Raw genomic sequence first — 20,498 nt, forward strand, 5'->3', positions numbered from 1 at the left:
GAACATGGAAACATCCCACATGCACCTCGACAGGGGAGGGGCGCGCAAACAATTGGTGTCAGCTAAATTGAAGTATCATTCCCAGATATGTAAATCCCTCTTTTATTAACTTCAAGATAGCATATTTAATTGGTGAAATATTCACAAAATTGTGTCTATCCCTTGAAATATTAGTGCTTTTAACTAGGTGGCGTGCTGGAGGCAACTACGCCTGCGCGATATGGAGGGGCGGAGGAGTCGCGCCTGCGCGTCACAGGTTAGCGCTGAGGGCGGGACGGGACGGGACGGGGCGGAGAAATCGCGCCTGCGCGTCACAGGATGGGGGCGGTTCGGTCGTTCCTGCGCGTCACAGGGTGATGCTGGGAGTGGGTGGTAGTCGCGCCTGTGCGTCACAGGTTGGTGATGGGAGCGGGGCGGTCGCGCCCGTGCGTCATAGTATGGGGGGGCGCATCAGTGTGTGTCGGTAGGGGCGGAGCAGCTGCGCCTGCGTGTCACAGCTTGGGCACTGAGTGGCGGCGCCTGCGCGTGACAGATTGGTGTGGGGGGAGTGGAGGAGGAGGAGGAGGAGCGAGGCGGTGGTGGCGCCTGCGCGTTCCGCAGGGGGTGTGGGCCGGCGGCGGCGGGCCGGCAGGCAGGCGGAGGAGTGATTCACTCAGTCCCACTGTCTGCTGGTGGCTGAAGGAAGGTGGACAGCAGAGCAGCCTATGCGGCCGGTAATGTTTAAGGCACCCGCTCGGCTGTGCGCAACGTTCCGCCAGCGGGATCTGCTGCAACTCATGTCCGGCTCTTCGCCCGCCTTCCGGCGCCGGGCTCCCCCGCTCAGGAAAACCGACTCGGCGGCGGGCGCCTGTGAGGTTAACACGCACGTGGGAGCGGCTCCGGGGACGGCCGGGGGAGCGGCGGCGACCGGGGGAGTAACGGCCGGCGCGGCGGCGGCGGGTGAGTAGGAGCCGCTCAGGCCAAGAGAGGGGGGAGAATAAGAGGCTGCTCGTCTGAGGGGGGACGATCACGGGGGCGACAACCCCGCCGGCGAGAACCCCGCCGGCGCCAACCCCGCCTGAATCAGAGAGGAGGGAGGGGAGGGCAGTCATTGTCTGGGATCTACTGAATGAATAATTATTGTTCCCTCATCGGGGAAATGGTCTCTTTAACTGGAATGGGTTTAAATCTTTGGGAGTCAACCTTGTCATTCACCCTTCACATCATTCAGGAAGGTTTGGGCAAAGTGGGGAAGGGAGTGGGAGGGGTGGTTCACTGACAAGCCTACCGTTACACCCCAATTTTCCCCACCCTCCGGGGGTGGTTCCAACGTTTCAATGAAGTCAGAGATTGTCCTGTCGCCTCAGACCCTGCACTTGTTGCTCTATTTTGCTATAGGTTCTAATGGGAAACTTTTTCTCCAGACATTTCTGGGGTGGCCACAGTGGTCAGTACTGCTGCCTCAACAGTGCCCGGCTTGGGTCACTGTCTGTGCGGAGTCTGCATGTTCTCCCCGTGTCTGCATGGGTTTCCTCCAGGTGCTCCGGTTTCCTCCCACAGTCCGGAAGACATGCTGGTTAGGTGCATTGGCCATGCTAAATTTTCCCTCGGTCTCCCCGAACAGGTGCCGGAGTGTGGCGACTAGGGGATTTTCACAGTAGCTTTAATGCTGTGTTAATGTAAGCCTAATTGTGACACTAATAAATAAACTTTAACTTTTAAGACTTAACATGAGTGCATAGTTGGCGATATCAACAGTTGAGGTTGGGGGAAATGGGCTTATTGTTGGAAGTCTATCCTCATTTGTAGGGAGTGCCCCGATGGATAAACTGGAACAGCAATAGCATCCTTCTGAAAGCTTGCAGGCTCTTATAAATTTCTTTTTGGACACTTCCCTTTACTATTTTAAGTTTTTGTACCAAGTTTTTTTGACTTTATGGATAAGGAGACAATATACTATAGCAGAATGACTGGAATGTCACCAACTGCTTTGGTCCGGTTCTGCTATGAAAAATGTTTCAATTTTTTCGAGGGCAGAGTTTTTTAATTTTTGCAAGAGGTGTAATGAAAATGGAACTTTAAATGGTTTTTAAAAAGTTTGAAAGAGAATGATAGGCTTACTAATCCATTGATTTATGACACATCTGATGGGGTCTTGATGACTAGCCACAACACGTTTTCCAGCATGAATCAACTGTGACACAACCTGCAGAATACAGTAATGACTCCACTGTGGGCAGCGAAATGAGAGCAGAAAGCACACCCCCGGCTAGTTTCCAGGTTGTACGTTAAACCTGTGAATTGTTTCAATTATTTAATGTGTGCACTGCTGTTGTGTTTTATTTGCCATAAAGTTACTAGCAGGATATCCTCTTGAAGGGGGTGATGCAGATGTTTTCACCCATTTCACAGACATAGCATGCTTTGTTATAACTATGGTTCCTTTTACTTTTGGGATTTGCTTTTCAAAATGGTGCCCCCTCCATTTTAAAATCAAGCCAAAAACAACAGATAAATATTCTCTATATCCATTGAAATTCAAATATTTAAATTAGTATTGAGAAAAATGCCAAAAAGCTGAATACTTAACCAGCTGAGTATTTACAGCATTGTCTGTTTTCAAGGAAAATGTGTTAATATAAGAGTATTGATAGGCAAAGGGATCTGGGTGTACAGGTACGCAGGTCACTGAAAGTGGCAATGCAGGTGGAGAAGGTAGTAAAGAAGGCATACGGCATGCTTGCCTTCATCGGCCGGAGCATTGAGTTTAAAAATTGGCAAGTTATGTTGCAGCTTTATAGAACCTTTAGTTAGGCTGCACTTGGAATATAGTGTTCAATTCTGGTTGCCAACTACCAGAAGGATGTGGAGGCTTTGGAGAGGGTACAGAAAAGATTTACCAGGATGTTGCCTGGTATGGAGGGCATTAGCTATGAGGAGAGGTTGGAGAAACTTGGTTTGTTCTCACTGGAACGACGGAGGTTGAGGGGCGACCTGATAGAAGTCTATAAGATTGAGAGGCATGGACAGGGTGGATAGTCAGAAGCTTTTTCCCAGGATTGAAGAGTCAACTACTAGGGGGCACAGGTTTAAGGGGCAAGGTTTAAAGGAGATGTACGAGGCAGATTTTTTACACAGGGTGGTGGGTGCCTGGAACTTGTTGCTGGGGCAGGTAGTGGAAGCAGATACGGTAGTGACTTTTAAGAGGCATCTTGACAAATACATGAATAGGATGGGAATAGAGGGATATGGTCCCCGGAAGAGTAGGGGGTTTTAGTTAAGTCGGGCAGCATGGGCGGTGCAGGCTTGGAGGGCCGAAGGGCATGTTCCTGTGCTGTAATTTTTTATTCTTTGTGTATTCAAAGTGAGTGTTTCTCATTTCCTTATCAACATCAAAGGTATATTCTAAAATGGCTCATGCTCCTGTTCTGAAAAAGGCTTCAACTACGCGTGTGGAACCTGTAAAATAGAGACACCTAAGGAACTTGCAACAAGTTAGTCCTTGCTTTTTAGGTGTCTTTATTTTTAATATGGCCATTGTCAACCGGGTGATTCACAGATTGCAGGACTGGTTGAGAGTCCTGCAGTGTTTCTTTGCTTCACTCTCACCAGTGGTGGTACTTCACTCTGTGACACTGCAGTTCTGTTTCCTCTTCATTGAGTTTTCAAGTTCATTGCCATTCTGGGGGGTCCTTTTCCATTGAAGGAGTGAGATGTTCCTGGAATCAAGTTTAAGTTTATTTGTAAGTGTTGCAAGCAGGCTTACATTAACACTGCAATGGAGTTACTGCGAAAATCCCCTAGTCGCCACACTCTGGCACCTGTTCAGATATACTGAGGGAGAATTTAGCATGGCCAATGCACGTAACCAGCACGTCTTTCGGACTGTGGTAGGAAACCCATGGAGAATGTGCAAACTCCACACAGTGACCGAAGCCAGGAATTGAACCCCGTCCTTGGTGATGTGAGGCAGTAGTGCTAACTACTGTGCTACCCTACTATGCTGCCCCACGTTTGCAACCTGCATTGGGTGAGACGCCAGGAGATCCCAGTGCTGCTGCTTGGCTTCACTGATTACTGGGATCTTGTTGTGAGTAGCACAATCCATCCTAAAACCTAAACTAACTACTCAGCACATGCCATACCAGTCAAACCATTATTCTTCCAGTTAATCATAGAATCCCTGGAGCGCAGAAGAAGGCTGTTCGGCCCATTGAATCTACACCAACTCTCCGAAAGACATCTTATCCAAGCCCACCCCTGCCCTAATACTGCACATTTACCATGGCTAATCCACCTAACCTACACCTCTTTGGACACCAAAGGGCAATTTTAGCATGGCCATTCCATTTAGTTGGGAGGTTCAGAGCTTTCAAAACTGCCTGACTACCAAGCAATCTTGATATGCATGTATCTGGGCTTTCTGTTTGTTACATCACTTCCAATCTGTAAGTAGTATCTCTGGCTAGTTTTATTTCAAGGTTCAGAGTTTCCTCATCATTTGTATTTAACAACTTTCATTAATATAGTACGTATCACAACCTCAGGATATCCCAAAGTACTTTACAACCAATAAGCAATTTTGAATGTATTGTAAGGAAGGAATGTATTGTAAGGTAGGCAGCCAATTTTCACATGGCAAAGCTCTACAAACACTAGTTGGTAATGATCAGGTCATTAATTTTAGTAATGTTGTTTGAGCACTGAATATTGGGCAGGGCACTGGGGAGAACCCACCTCTCCCCACTCTCGGTCTTTAAGTTATGCTATGGGATCTTTTATGTCCACCTGAGAGAGGATGGGCGCTTAGTTTAATGTCTTGTCTGAAAGATGAGAGCTGGGATTTTCAGTTGCCATCCTGTAGGAATGGCAACGGGAACTGGCAAGCTTTCGGCTGAGATGTCCACATCCTGATGCCTACGGGACATGCTGCTATTTTCAAAGTGAGGGTGGTGGTGGAGCCAGGATCTTGCTTGCTCTAGTTAACTGCCCATTAAGATCCTTAAGGAGCTTGCTAATGGGCTGGTGCGGACTAGAAGGCAATTTTCAATTCAAATTGCGAAAACCGAACAGTTTGGTGCACATTTGTGCACAGCTGTGAAGTTTGACGTGAGGAGCAGTTAGGTAATTCTATTACTTGAGGAAAAATTGTCACTAATTAGGGTTTTGTGTGAGAGATTGGATGCAGTGTCTTTTAGTTGGCCATTTTTGTTGCAAAGTAAAACTGCTGGCCTTCTGACATTGTGCTTCCTGTCTTCTGCAAGGCAGGGGTAGGTGCCATCCATACTGCTGTCTCTCTTTGAGGATCATGCTCTGCAGACAGCTCCCACCTCCTGGCAAGGCTCGGTGCCACTAATTGGTGTCAAGTTCACTGCTGGCCAAGTTAGTGCATCCTCATTTATAGATTGCAATGCAGATCTGGGAGCTTGAAAATTATTTGGGAGTCAGGTTCCTTAACCCAAAATGAAAATCAAGTCCAATGTCTCTGACAGCGCAGCATTCCCTCAGTACTGCACTGGGAGTGTTAGCTTTTGTGCTGAAAGTCCCTGGAGTGGGGCTTGAACCCACAACCATCTAACTCTGGCAAGAGTGCTACACTTTATTTAGTAAGACCCAGATTCGGTTCCTGAACTCTGCTGAATCATCTAATCTCAGTTTGGATGCTGTATTGGTACTATGATTGGATTCAGTGTCCGGTGTTAGAGAGAAGTGGGATAATTACATGATAACCAAAGTTCCCTTTTCTCATTCACGTTATGTGACTTGTGTTCAGGTTTTCTGAGGATGATGAGCTAAATTGTGATGCGTTCTGTGGTGAAATAATCTGTTGACACATGGAAAAATAGTCGCATGGGTGAGAAGCTTAAAGTCACGGTCCTGTAAAACCATGATACACCATGATTCACTGGCTACTCCAGGATATGACTTAAACTATAGGGAGGAGTAGATAACATCTGTTATTTACCTTTTGATTCCACTTGATAGTATGCATTTCCTTTCGATTCATTTTTATGACTTGGCCACGCGTGCGGTAATGAGTAATTGCCTCATCGGTTTTTTATGATTTAATTGTTTATACAGTAATGAATTGCTGCTGTGTAAGTTCTCAGCTCGCTAGTTGTAAGCTTGTGAAAATTTGTTCTTTCCTCCTACCCTCAAGGCCGCCCCATCTCACCCACAAATATTTTAAAAGTATAGTTACTATGTATCTGGTTTTACTTCTCTCAAATTCATTAGTTATTTTTTTTGCTAGAAGGGTTTGTAGGGATGGAAATCTGTTTATTCTTTATTATGGCATTTGAATTTATACTAAATCTTATGGTGCAATTCTTTATTACTTCATGGGATATAAACATCGCTGCTACACCCAGCATTTATTTCCCATGCTTACTTGCCCCTGAGAAGGTGGTGGTGAGCTACCATCTTGAATCGTTGAAATCTGTGATATCGGTACATTGAGTGTAATAGCTTGAACATTTTATACATGGGCGTTATAATTCACAGACATTTACAACACAGAGCTGGCGGTTCAGCCCAGCATGCCTTCTAAATCTATACCCATCTGGAGCTCCATGTTTGAGTCTGGCCAGCTGATTTTCTTCTGCCACAATACTGAAAAGGCTCTTATCAAAGTCACAAATCACATCCTGTCTCGCTGAGTCAAAGGTAAGCTATATCCTTTTTTTTTGGACCTATCTGTAATCTTCAGGACAGGAGACCACACCATTCTTCTATAATGCACCTCCTCCATTGCACAACTCAACCCATTTCCATTCTTATCTAATTATAGCCAAAGAATCGCTCAATCGCTTCTCTTCCTGTCTTCACACCATTACCTCTAGTGTTCTTCAACCCTTCCTATTTCTCATCTAGATGCTGTCCCTCAGCAGCAACACCCCAATATACTCAATTTCCACAATGATGATGCTTAGCTCTACCTCACTACAACCTCTCTAAATTGTCGGGCTGCTTGTCTGACATCAAGTACCGGATTAACAGAATTTTTTTCCAGCTAAACGTTGTGAAGATCAAAACCATCGTCTTCAGTCTCTACTGCTAACTCAATTCCCTCGCCACCAACTCTATCCCTCACCCTGGTACCAAACTGTCTGAGGCTGAACCAGACTGTTCACAACTTTAGTGAGCCTGACTCTGAGGTGAGCTTCTAACACTGCCATCCCTGTATACCATCTCCCCACTCTGCCTCAGCTCATCTGCTGAAATCCTCATCTGTGGCTTTGTTATCTCTAGACTTGACCATTCCAACCCATTGCTTTGTGACCTTCCATGTTCCATAGCGTTGAGGTAATTGAAAACTCTGCTACCCACATCCTTACTTGCACCAAGTCCCTTTCATTTGTCATCTTTTTGCTTGCTAACTTGCATTGGATCCCAGTTAAGCAATGTCTCAATTTTAAGATTCTTTGTTTTCAGATTCCCTCATGGCCACAGCCGCCCCCCTCCCTCCCTTGCAGATCCCTGATTTTAAACACTGTACCTTTGGCTGTGTCATCAGCTGTCTTGGCCCTATGAGCTGGAACTCCATTGTTACACCCCTCCATCTCTGTTCCGCTTTAAATTACCCCACAAAACTTACCCCTCTGACCAGACCTCTGGTCATCTGCTCTGATACCTCCTTATGTGGTTGAAGTTTGTTTGATTACACTCCTGAAAAGCCCGTTGGAACACTTACTGTTTAAGCACGTTGTGCAAATAATAGTTATTATTATCCCTCTGAAGGAGCCATCCACTTAGTCCTCTTCCTTTACTCTTTCCTCCACATTTTTCTAATTTTAAAATATTTATCCACTTTCCTTAAAGCTATTGAAACAATCTGCTGATAGCATATGCCATGTCTTAACAACCTCTCTATTTTAATTGTTTTCCCAATTTCTTTGCTCTGGTGATAAATCTTTATCACCAGAACTGTGCTCTTTATATACTTTTCACTTTTTAACAATGCTTCCTCTTCCCTCCAGTATCTCTCTTGCAGTAAATGTCAGCTGATAGCACTATATTGCCAATCTGCTGGTCTGTCTGACTTTGTGAAGTTGCTTATAATCCTTTTCCTAGCCAACTTGTGCCTTTTTTGTTTTATCTGCAAATTCTGGCAATATTCCTCAAATTTTATTTCCAGACCTCAATGGGAAAAAAAATGATGACTTTAACAGACATCCCCTAAAGGACATAAAACAGAAAATGCTAGAAATATTCAGCAAGTCTGGCAGCATCTGTGGCATCCAATGCTGCCAGACCTGTTGGGTATTTCCAGCATTTTCTGTTTTTATTTCCAGCATCTACAGTGTTTTTTTTTTCCATCTCCATGAAGAACACCTGACTACTCATATTGCTGGACGATACGGTGGCACAGTGGTTAGTAGTACTGCTGTCTCACGGTGCCAGGGACTCTGGTTCGATTCCCGGCTTGGATGACTGTGTGGAGTTTGCAGGTTCTCACTGTGTCTGCGTGGGTTTTTTCCGGGTGCTCAACTTTCTTCCACAGTCCAAAGATGTGCAGGTTAGGTGGATTGGCCATGCTAAATTGCCCCTTAGTTTCCAAGGTATGTAGGTCAGGGGGGAGTAGCAGGGTAAATGCACAGGGTTGCAGATCTAGGGAGGGGCGGCTGAGCCTTGGCAAGATGCTCTGTTGGAGAGTCGGTGCAGACTTGATGGGCCAAATGGTTTCCTTCTGCACTGTAGGGATTCTATACTCTTCTGTTTTCAGCACTCTAGCCTGTTTCTGTCCAGGCAGCTCCATTCCTTTGAATGTATCATGCATCTTCATTTTATCAGTCTCCTGGGCAGCTCTTTTATCCGATAAGTTTGTGAAAATTGATAAATATTGTTTCCTTTATCAATGCATTCAATTATCTCCTCAAAGATGCATAAAAGAAGAGAAAGTGGCAACATAGATATGAAATTGGCTAAGTGCCGGGAAGCAAAAATGGTGAATGGTTGTTTTATGGACTTGAGAAAGGTTATGCAGTCGGATTCTCCAGGATCAGTACAAGGATCACTGCTTTTCATGAAATATCAATGACCTATATATACTTGGGTTTTCAGGGCACGTTTTCAAACTTCACAAATGACACAAAACTTGGGAGTGTCATGAACTGTATGGGGGATACAAGAGGACATAGTTTGGTGGGATGGGCAAATTAAATTTGGTACAGAGAAGTGTGAGGTGGTTATTTGAATAGGAAACACAAAGAGGGGCAACATGGAACGTAGAGACAGTTGTTGGAGTTTGTGGCCTCAGAGGTGAGGCCAAAGGGGGTGAACACAAGAGGAACAATGGTCTGAGGTGTGTTGCTCATGAATTTGAGAAAGGAAGCCGGGATGAGTGAGACCAACTGATGGTTGGTACCTGACCACCCAGGGGTTTGCGAGTCAGCAAGTGGTAATGAAACAGAAAAGGAAACTCAAAGACACATGGATAAAGATGGTCTAGCTTCTCACTATCACTTTCCTAAAACACATGAGAAATCACTGCAGGAGCATTTGCGGATGGGAGCAGCTTGCTGAAGAGGACTTAAAGTTTCTGTAGTTTGAAAACTGATAAAATATTTACTGAAAAATTTAATGTGCTTGAGAGGGGGGAAAGTGGGGATGAGGAGGAAGTTAGTTCCAAAAGCTCGGCGAAGTAGGGCAGGAGGCGGCTTGTCTGGGCATAAACACTGTCATAGCCTGTTTCTGTGCTGTAAATACTTGTAGTATTTTGTGACCTTTGGGTTTGTATATGCAAATCATTGAAGGTGGCAGAGCAGGTTGAAAAGACAGTTAAAAAGACATACAGTATCCTGGGCTATCCTGATCAGTAGAGGCATAGAGTACAACCTTGAAAGAATTCTGGTTCTGCCCCAGCTGGAGTATTTATCCAATCCCAGATGTCGCACTTTAGAAAATATGTATGAAATCTTTGGAGTACAGAAAAGATTTGTGAGAATAGTTCCCAGGGTGAGGGACATCCATTATGTGGACAGATTAGATGAGCTGGAATTGTTTTGATTTGATTTATTATTGTCACATATTAGTATACAGTGAAAAGTATTGTTTCTTGCGTGCTATACAGACAAAGCATACCGTACATAGAGAAGGAAAGGAGAGGGTGCTGAATGTCGTGTTAGTCATAGCTAGAGTGTAGAGAAAGATTGTTTGCCTTAGAAAAGAGAAGGTTGAGAAGAGATTTGATAGTGTTCAAAATCATAAGTCCAGACAAAGTAGATAGAAATGTTCCCTTTGGGGGAAAGATCAAGAAGCAGAGTTCACCAATGATGATTGGCAAAGGAACCAACGGCGACTTGAGGAAAAACTGTTAGACAGCAGGCTATGGGGACTTGAAACTGAATTGCTCTTGCAAAGAGCAAGCATGAACGTGATGAGCTGATTAGCCCCGTACTGTGTTGTAACCATTCTTTGAGCATTCCCTGTATGTCAATCATTACTATCTTTTACTGATTTATGATGATTACTCTTAACCAACCTGTCTTTATCAGAGAATATCAATTTTGTCACAGCTTTATGACTGGTCCACCCTTGGCTTCTTTTTGAACAGTGGTGTTACATCGGCAATTTGCAGATCATAGAAATTGAAGGACAATATTTGGTCAATTGTGCTTGTATTGTCTCTTTGACAGAGTAGTTGTGCTTCGCCCAGGTCCCAGTTTATCTGCAACCCTAATTATCAAGCCCTTAGCACAACTTTGAAAGATTGATCAGAACCTTTGGACTCCTCTTGGCATTCAAGGAAGCGCTCACTGGTCTGGAGCTTTGAGTTACTCTAACTTTATTCATAGCTACCTTACTGAATTGTTCATTATGTTCCTCCTGTGCCCTTTCATTCGTGCTGTCACATTCTTACATTGGCTGAATTCCAGGGTCAGACCTGGATCTCTGGGTGGGTCCTGCTTCTTTTGGTCTCTGTCCACTGTACTTCTGATGTGGAGATGCCGGCGTTGGACTGGGATAAACACAGTAAGAAGTTTAACAACACCAGGTTAAAGTCCAACAGGTTTATTTGGTAGCAAAAGCCACACAAGCTTTTGGAGCTCCAAGCCCCTTCTTCAGGGGCTTGGAGCTCCGAAAGCTTGTGTGGCTTTTGCTACCAAATAAACCTGTTGGACTTTAACCTGGTGTTGCTAAACTTCTTACACTGTACTTCTGCCAGGCCACAGAGGAGTCACTACCTCACTGCTGTCCTTGTTTTACAGCAAGTGGAAATTCTGCTCCAAATAAGGCTGTGTGGAAATTGTTGGGGAAGTATTAGACCCTTCCATTAGTCCTCATTGTGAGTTGACCTGCTGGACCCCTGAATTCCACTACTTTTAATGCTTTTGTGCATCTGAAACAGTTTTGCATTGACCAGCAAGAGCCAAATACTTAAATAAATTTCCCCTGGGTCCTGTTGATTAGATTGTTAATATGACTGATTATGCATTGAAGGTTGGGAATTGTATGCTGGTAATATTTCTGCTATCTGAGAAAAATAATAGTTAATAGGGTATGAAGTAAGTGCTGATGCTATCAGAATGTAACATTATACATAAAACTCAGTGAGCATTGCTGGCCACAGTCCACTGAGGCTCCATGTCTTCAGCAGTCTTGAGGTTAATTTGAGAGCAGAGAGCATTGAGTTCATGGTAACCATGTTGTGCAGATTATGTAACTAATTCATTCAGAATGTGAAGATCAGTGTGTGGTAAATGGTTTCTTGGCATTGGTTTAACATTATGAGCGACCCAGCCAGCAGTGTGCACACTGCAGAATTTAGAATTAATACTTTCTTCCTAGGAGATAAATTAACTGATGGGGAAGATTATTGGAAGGTTAAGTTCTGCTTATCGGCTGTTTGCAAACCAAACTTTACAATGATCTCTGGATGTTTTCAGGGTTTTTCAAAAAAAGGATAGGGCAGAACTGAGCCCAGTTTTGTTGTATTGTTGATGGAGGATTCTGGTTGGACTTGTATATCTGAATCCTGTGGTGTTGAGATGCGAAATGTAGGACTTTAATGTATGAACAAAATGGTCATGATTATCTTCCTACTCCCTTCTCTTAAAATGAATGCAGATGGCTTTATAAGCCGCTTTTCCTAATGGTGCCTTGGTATTTAGAATGTAGCAAGGAGAAGTGTACTTCATTCTAAGAGATCCACTTGTCTGTTAACTATTAATGTGCGAAGCCATTCTGAAATGCGGCGATCTATTTTCTCAGATAATGATGTAATCTGTATAGAGCATGCAAAGACTTCCATCAAGTGACAGTTTACACTTCCAGTCTTTCCTGTTTGGAGATTTTGTTGATTTGAGGGGTGGGGGGATAGTTTTTCAGTTTAAGCACTTTTATAAAACAAGCCTATAAGAAAACCAGTGATTTTGAATGTCTGTTTTAAGAATGTGTTGTTATTTCATCTTGATCTTTAAACAATGGTTGTTGACAGCTGAACCTTTCTGCAGTATGTGTAACTAATTGGCAACGTGTTCAAGGTACTGTACTGCTCCCAGTAGAGAGGCCTTGATATTGTCAGCCACATAATCTGCACAAGTACAGTGTTGTACAGAAGTTGTTCAGTATCAGTATTTCACTGTCACTGGAATAAACACTATTCTTTAGAGCATTTTAAAATAAGCTTGCAAAGAAATTACCTTATAGGGACAGGTCATTGAGTGTCACAGTAGTCATCCCATCATGTGTCCCTTACCTTCAACCACTTATGTAACCGATTGGAAAATAATAACACGGCCCTTGTTTCATTTCACGATGTCACAGCACTCTGCAAAGAGTAAAATTTTTATCTGCTCTTTGTCCTAATTCTCTTGTACTTTAACCTTATTTCTAAATCCCCTCAATCACTGGAAACAGTCTATCTTTTTACCTTGCCCCATCCCTTTTCATAATTTTAAACACCTTCATCAAATCATAAGAAATAGGAGTAGAAACTTGGCACCTGGAACTTGCTTTGCCATTCAGTAAGATTGTGGCTGATTTGATTATGGACTGAATGCTACTTTCCTGCTTGTCGCCCCATAACCCTGTAACTCCCCTGTCAATCAAAAATATGTTTAACTCGGCCTTGAATATGTTCAATGACTTTCCACTACTTTCTGTGGAAGAGTTCCAAAGGTTAGTGACTTTCTGAGAGAAGAAATTCTTCCTCATCTCTGTCTTAACTGGGAGACCCCTTATTTTTTTAAACTGTGCACCCCAGTTCGCCTGCAAGGGGAAACATCCTCAAGATATTTACCATGTCAAGCCCTCTCAGAATCTTTTGTTTCAATAAGATCACCTTTCATTCTTCTAAGCTCCAATGAATGACTACTCGATCTTCCCTCAGAACAACCCCTTCATCCATTTTCTCCTATGCTGTAACAAAACAGCACCAATTTTTGGTGTGGTAGGTTTTGACCCAGCCATGTTATATTTTGTCCCAAAAGGTACAATATAAAAGTACACTGTGTAGTACAGTAGCAGTTGGCTGCAAACTATCAGGACAGTTGCTTTACTGAAAGCCACTCTACAAAGTTGCTGTGTCAGCTTTGTAAAACCAGCATGCTGTGTCACCCGTGCTATAGAAAAATCAGCCAGAATTAAAACTAGTTCCTCTGATTATAAGTGGCATCTGATTTAAGGAGCAGGATTAGGCCGTTTAGCACCTCAAACCTTTTCCACCGTCCTGTTGGATTATGGTTGATCCGGACCTTTTCCGTCTACCTGTCTTGGTTACCTAAACTTTGTCCCTGTCCCAACAATCTCTATCTCAAGTTCAAAATTTTTAATTGATAAAGTCTCTCAGCATTTTAGTACAAGATACAGATTTCAACTATCCCTCGTTTGAAGTACTTTATGATATCACCCATAGTCCCCTTGTCCTGGACTCTTCTGCCAGAGGAAATAGATTCCCCCGTCTATTCCATCAAATCCTTAATCATCCTAAAACACTTCAAATAGACCACCCCTTCATCTTCTATACAGAGGGAATTCAAGCCTAGTCTCTGCAACTTGCCCTCAATTTAACCCTGGTTGGTGGCTGTCAGGCAATGAGTTGCATTCAGGCAATTACTATACTTCCTAGGAATGAATTCCTTATCGTGCATGGGAGAATAATCATGACTACATTATGTTGTCAGCTGTGTTGTAACTTTAATATTTTGCATATAAAAGTTTGAATCCATGCCTATCTCTTGCACAACATCTGTGATAGAAATTCCATTCAGCAAAGTTTATATTTAAGCAAGTATCACAAGTTTATATTTAAACGAGTATCATGTTTGGGTGTGTGCTATGTTTACATGGGTGTTCACCCATTTAATTCAAATTGTTGTATCAGTAGCACAATCCAGAATATAGTATGCATGTTAATCATTCATCTGTACTTTGATCGAGATTTCTACTGTCCATTATAGATTAATACTCGTGTAGTGTAGGTGATGATGACTGGATAAGTTTGGTGGGTTCTTGTGAAGTAAAGTGAGAGCACTGCATTTTGGTCGCAAAAATGTAGTGCCATCATTTATATTAATTATGATTTAAAGCTGCCAAATTACCAAAACTGGTCAAATTATGTGAAATCAGTATGTGACTTATTGATAGTATTGGTTGTAGATTTAAAAGATTCTCTGTTCCAGTTTCCCAAAATAGTATTGAGTAGATCATTTATTCGTTGATGGGATGTGGGTGCTGCTGACAAGCTGCTGCTGGACCTCTGGATTACTAGTCCAGTGGGTCACTGCCACCCCTTTGAAAAATGCCTAGGATGATGTGTCGAAGCCTGATATATACTAGAACTGGAGCATGGGCAGAAGATGTACTGACTAACATGGAGTGATTGAGTGGCAGCTGATCCTTTTTTAGAATCCTACAATTCTTCCCTTCCCCATCATTGTAAACAACTCAAATTTAAAGCCGTAAGTTTTAAACCAGTAGGGCAACCTGCTGTTGGCAATATAAGTCACTATTTTGATGGAATATTGCATTAAAAAAGAAGTCTAGGATCCACTCTGTTTAGGTGCTGTATGCTTAGAGGTAAATTGATATTAAATGTGGCAACATAAAAGCCTATGAACAGGTACAAACTGTAATTAATGAGATCTTTTTCTTGAGGTTTGGAATGCGTAGGATAGAAGTTATGCTTCAGAAGTACAGGCTCATTGTCATATCCCGTCTGGAATATCACTTTCAGTTCTGTTCAATGTATTTCAGAAAAGATATTAGTCTTAAAATGAGGTACAGAGCAGATTGTACAGGGACTGCAAGGGTTAAACTCAATAGAATACATGCCGAGTTTATGCAACTGAGTTTTTAAACATTGAAAGGTGATCTAATAATGTTCAACACAATAGAAGGATTGATGAGAATAGGTAGAGGAGTTAATTGCTCTGATCAGGCATTCCAGAACAAAGGCCCACAAGCATTCGGGACTAAAATCAGGAAACACTACACTCGTGGGTAATGAAAATATGGAATTCACATTCCCTTTTTCCCTAGTCCCTCCTCACCTAAAATACTTGATGCTGCCTCAATTAAAATTTACGGTCTGAACAGTCAATAGATTTTTACTAAGTGTGGGTATGATGGAATATGGATCAAAGGAGGGTAAGTGGAATTGAGGTACGGATCAGCCATGACACCATGAATGGCAGAAAGGCAGGTGCTACACAACAATACTGCGTCACTCCACAGCTGGATGGATAGCGAGTAAGGATGCAAGTTGACACTGGAGTAACAGTCTTGCTGGTGCCAGAAACACAGTTTACAACGAGAAACTTGAGCACATTAATCCAGTGTTATTTCCGGAACAGTATCCATTATCCCACACTGAAGACTTGTTTACAGGATTGGCAGGAGATCAATATTTCAGTAAAATTGACCTAACCCAAGCTTACTTGCAGGTGAATGTGGGCAAGCAGTCACAGGACCTTCTGACAATTGTGATACAAAGCCTTGTTCCAGTACCAAAGATTGTCATTTGATACATCAGCTTCTGCATTGTTTCAAAGAGAAGCGGATCAGATCCTGAGTGGACTGAGAAGAGTCCAGTGTCATCTGGATGACATCTTAGTCACTTGAAGAATCATAGAGGAGCATCTTTGAAACTTGGATGCCACTCTTCAGAGATTGGAAGACCAAGGTCTGAAAATCTGCAAAGAATTGCAAGTTCTTCCAATCCTCCGATGAGTATTTGGGACACATGATTGACGCCACTGGCCTTCACAAACCACCTACGGTTAAGGCCATTACAGAGGCACCTGCACTTCAGAATATTAACCAGTTACATTCCTTCCTGAACTGTTATAGAAGATTTGTAGCAAATTTGGCAACCATTCTGAAACCATTACCTAACCTCTTGTGCCAAAAGGAAGTGGAAGTGGTCAGATCAATGCAATAACGCTTTTGTGCAAAGCAAAGTGGTGTTACTGAAATCTGAAGTTCTTGCATATTTTACTCTACCCTTACAGTTAACTTATGCATCATAGTGTAGGAGCAGTTGCCCCTCACGTTATGCCATCGGGTAAAGAAAGATCCATTGCTTTTGCTTCTTGAACCTTGAGCAAGGCTGAAAGTAACTATACACATTGAAAGGGAAGATTACGGATGATCTTTGGAGTAAAGAAATTCCATTAGTTCATGTATGGGAGAGAGTTTACATTGACGGACCATTATCCACTCATTACCATTTTTGAACCCCACACAGGAATTCTGCCACTGGCTGAAATAGAATGCAAAGATGGGCATTGCTTTTGTCTGCATATAATTACGCCATTAAGTACTGGCAGTCAAGTCTACATGATAATGCAGATGGATTTTCAGGCCACTGCCAGGTAGTTGTCAGTCTACTCAAGTGGGAATATTTTCTACTTTAAACAAGTAGACAGCACATGCTGTCACTTCTAGGCAAGTGAGAAAACACAATCAGAGGTCATGTGCTCTCAGAAGGGATGGATTTAGTTTATGAAGTAAGACTTTGGAATTAACACCTGACATGAAACCCTATTAGTCTAGCAGATTGGAGCTGTCAGTACAGTCAGGATGTCCTCTTTGGGGGCTTAGAGTGATCATTCCGCCACTACTGAGAAAGTAGGTTTAGAGAAGCTACATGAGGGCCATTGCAGAATCATATGTATGCAGGAAATAGCGAGAAGTTACTTCTGATGGCCTGAATTGGATGCGGAAATTGAAGAGAAAGCTGGAACATGCTCTTCCTGTGTGAAGGTAATAGCACTGCTGCATCCATGGGAATGGCCTGAAGAGTCTTAGCTACTGGTGCGTGTGGATTTTGAAAGGGACATATGTTCTTAGTAATGGCCAGTGCTCACACTAAGTTTGCGGTGTTGATGGTAGTCATGATGTGGAGATGCCGGCATCTCCACATCATGACTACCATCAACACCGCAATCTGCCGGCTCCAAGTGGAGAGGGTCTCCAAGAAGATCGCGCATATCGACACAGACATCACGGCATCTCCACACTAAGTTGCCAGCGGGTTGCTGTAATATACTTCAATGGAGACTATCAAGATACTAGAAGTATTTAGTAGTTTTGGAGTCCCTGAAAAACTAGTAAGTGACAATGGATCTCTTTCTTTCAAAAGTTCCTGGCAAGAAAATGGTATTCAACATAGGTCTGCACCGTACATGCTGCTACTAATGGACTAGCAGAACATTTTGTCCAAACCATGAAACATACCTTGAGAGCAGCCAGTGAGCAAGGTTCACTGATCAAGCGTCAACAAATTCCTACTTTGAACTTGTTTTGAACTTGTTGGAAAAGTTCAATTTAGGGGAGGGGGCAATGTTGTGTGTTTCTATTAATTCTTATTGGCTTACTGAGCTCTGCTGTATTCATGTATTCACCAGAAATGACATCATAAGTCCTGAGTGTGGGAAACAGGCAGAAAGAGGAATTTTAACGTATTGTAATAAAGTTCACGTCAGGATCTGAAAGTGTAGTAATAAAGTTCACACCAGGTGCTGTCGCATCTCTTGTTCTAGTTCTTACTGAGTTAGTAATTAAAAGAAATAGCAAGAAATTGTTGCATTGTATCTCACATTTTCTCCTTAGCAAATGTGAGGATGGCAGGTGAGGCAAAGAGAGTGATGACATTTAAACTGGCAATGAAAGTCTGTTCCCTACCACTCATTAGACTAGTGATATTTGATCTGGCAGACATTGAATAGTTAATGCATTGATATTTGCTGACAACATGTGCCCAAATTCAGCTATACTTGGGAATTAGCAGGATTACTTTGAGTGGCATGTGCAAAACAACCCTATTTTGTGCCAGGTCATGTGTACAGGTGTAGACTCTGCTTTTTATTGTGGGGATGAGATGGGAGGAGGTCGGTTTGAGATGAGCTGATTAATGTAGCATATCTAGATTTCTGTACAATGAATCACCTCTAGATGGGGTAGCTCCTCTAACTATGTCCTTGTACAGTTTGTCTGCCCTTGAAACCGAATCTTCAAACGAGAAGCCTTCCATTTTGAGTCATTCAGGTTCTTTGCTCATTTTTTGGGTGATCCATGAAATCTGGTGGGTATGATGTTTCTGTAACACTTGCACCCTATTTGTTTCCTGCTTGCTACCTAATAGTTATCCCTGAAGGTTGACATCAGGGTAGTGGTGAAGAACTTTTTTGTTACTTGTCTGAGTTGGTGTAACCATGTACTGAAGAAAGGACTTGGCTTTGGCCACATTCTTCAGTAACTTTTCAGAACAATTGCCTGTATAGGGGTTAATATTTCATTCCAAAGCATGAAGGAGTAACGGGCTGCAAATAATTTGAGTTGCACTAGAGTTGAATGTGGTGTAGAGGTTGAATGTTGGCAGTGAAATTTGCTTTTGTTGTGATCAGATCTTTTACATAGCAACATTTAGGCTGCTAGTTATAGAGATAATGAGCTAAAGTTAATGTACAATTCATTCTGATTTAACACTCTAAATTGGAGAATGCGACATATTAGCCATAATTAGCTAGAAGTTTCAGATTTTAGAAGAAAATGGAACTAGAGATTATACAAATTTTTCTGTGACAATTACAAATATTCATTTTGATAAGAAAATGGGTAGAGTCTAACGGCCCAGTGGTTAGCACTGCTGCCTCTCAGCTCCACGGACCCAGGTTCAATTCCAGCCTTGGGTGATTGTGTGGAGTTTGCCCATGTCTGCGTGGGTTTCCTCCAGGTGCTCCCGTTTCCCCCCTCAGTCCAAAGATGTGCAAGTTAGGTGGATTGGCCATGCTAAACTGCCCCTTAGTGTCCCAAGATGTATAGATCAAATGGATTAGCCATGGTAAATGTGTGCAGTTGCAGGGATAGGGCAAGGGAGAGGGCCTGGGTAAGATAGTTAGTCAGTGCAGACTCGATGAGCCGAATGGCCTCTTCTGCTCTGTAGTGATTCTGTGATTCAGTGAAGGTCACAAGATGTGATGCATGACAATTCATTCACGTATTTTAATTTTGTTGCACTTCCCTTTTGACTCTATAGAAAGTTTAGAAATCCTATTTGGGCCTCCTCTCTAGGTAGACACCAAGATCTCCCTGAGTGATTGAGGCCAATGCTTAAACTATTTTTTCTGTTTTGAATCACTGCAAATACTGACACACTGTAGTGACCTCTGTCCTAAATTGCAAAAAATCTGTCAGCTATCCTAATCAAAACCATGTTACTGTTGGCGTAAACATGTTTAATTTGTAGATACAACATTGGATAGAACTTGCTCGTATTTCAGCAAATACAGAAACTTGACCTGAGAAAATCACTTTTCTTGCAGGCCATGGATGATTTGGAGACTGCAGTTTAATAATCTGATCTAGTTGGTTCACTCATGCTTTCCTGGCCTTACCTCCCAGTGATGAAACACCTGTACTTGGAAAGTTGACTTAACATAAGTTGTGTCCTTCTGATGGCCTGCTATTCAGTTCTGGTAATGTTCACAGCTCTTGGGTCAGAAGGTTGAGTTGAAGGTTGATTCAAGCGAATCCAAGTTGACACTTCAGTGCAATACTGAGGGACTGATGTATGGCTTGAAGTGATCTGTTGGACATTGAACTGAGGCTCTTCTGTCCTGTCAGGTGGACATACAAGATCTTGTACTATTGTGAAGAAGAGATGGGAGGTTTTGCCCACTATCCTGACCAATGTTTATCCCTCTACAACATCAATGAATCTCTTGTTGTGGGGCATTGCTGTCAGCAAATTGGCGTTGCCAAGTTTCCTGCATGAGCTCTTTCTTACTGTGCTTAATACAGTTGGCCAAGGGCCAATTGTGCTATTTCTTCTATTGCCCAAGACACTACTGTTTTATTTCTCCAAGAGCCTATGCAGCTTGCAAAAGTATTTTTTACATGGCTTAAGCAATTATACAACTCCCATTATATCTAAGATGGCATTTGCTTGATGCGAATTGGAGTATCTCTATCTGTTGTCTTTAGTTGAATGCTAATTAGAATACATAGATGGAGTGTCTGTGCTTAACTTGCATTTTTTTTAAAAAGAAAAACTAAGTGGTAAATGCAAATTA

The 20,498-nt window shown here is 42.6% G+C and overlaps 1 protein-coding gene across 2 annotated transcripts in view; it reads left to right on the forward strand.

The window, feature by feature from the left end:
* Positions 1-549: 549 nt before the first annotated feature.
* Positions 550-20,498, forward strand: part of LOC144492386 (nocturnin-like) — a 28,197-nt gene continuing 8,248 nt past the window's right edge. The window contains exons 1-2 of one of the 2 annotated variants that reach the window (XM_078210404.1): positions 590-939; positions 6,484-6,645. Coding sequence is in view for 1 of the 2 variants with exons in the window: in XM_078210395.1 (XP_078066521.1) it covers positions 705-939 (235 nt within the window). In the remaining variant the exon portion in view is untranslated. Of the gene's footprint in view, positions 940-6,483; positions 6,646-20,498 lie in introns of both variants that reach the window. The other variant, XM_078210395.1, reaches the window with a different exon arrangement.

The sequence above is a fragment of the Mustelus asterias genome, chromosome 1 (assembly GCF_964213995.1).
Source record: "Mustelus asterias chromosome 1, sMusAst1.hap1.1, whole genome shotgun sequence".
NCBI classification, from domain to species: Eukaryota; Metazoa; Chordata; class Chondrichthyes; order Carcharhiniformes; family Triakidae; genus Mustelus; species Mustelus asterias.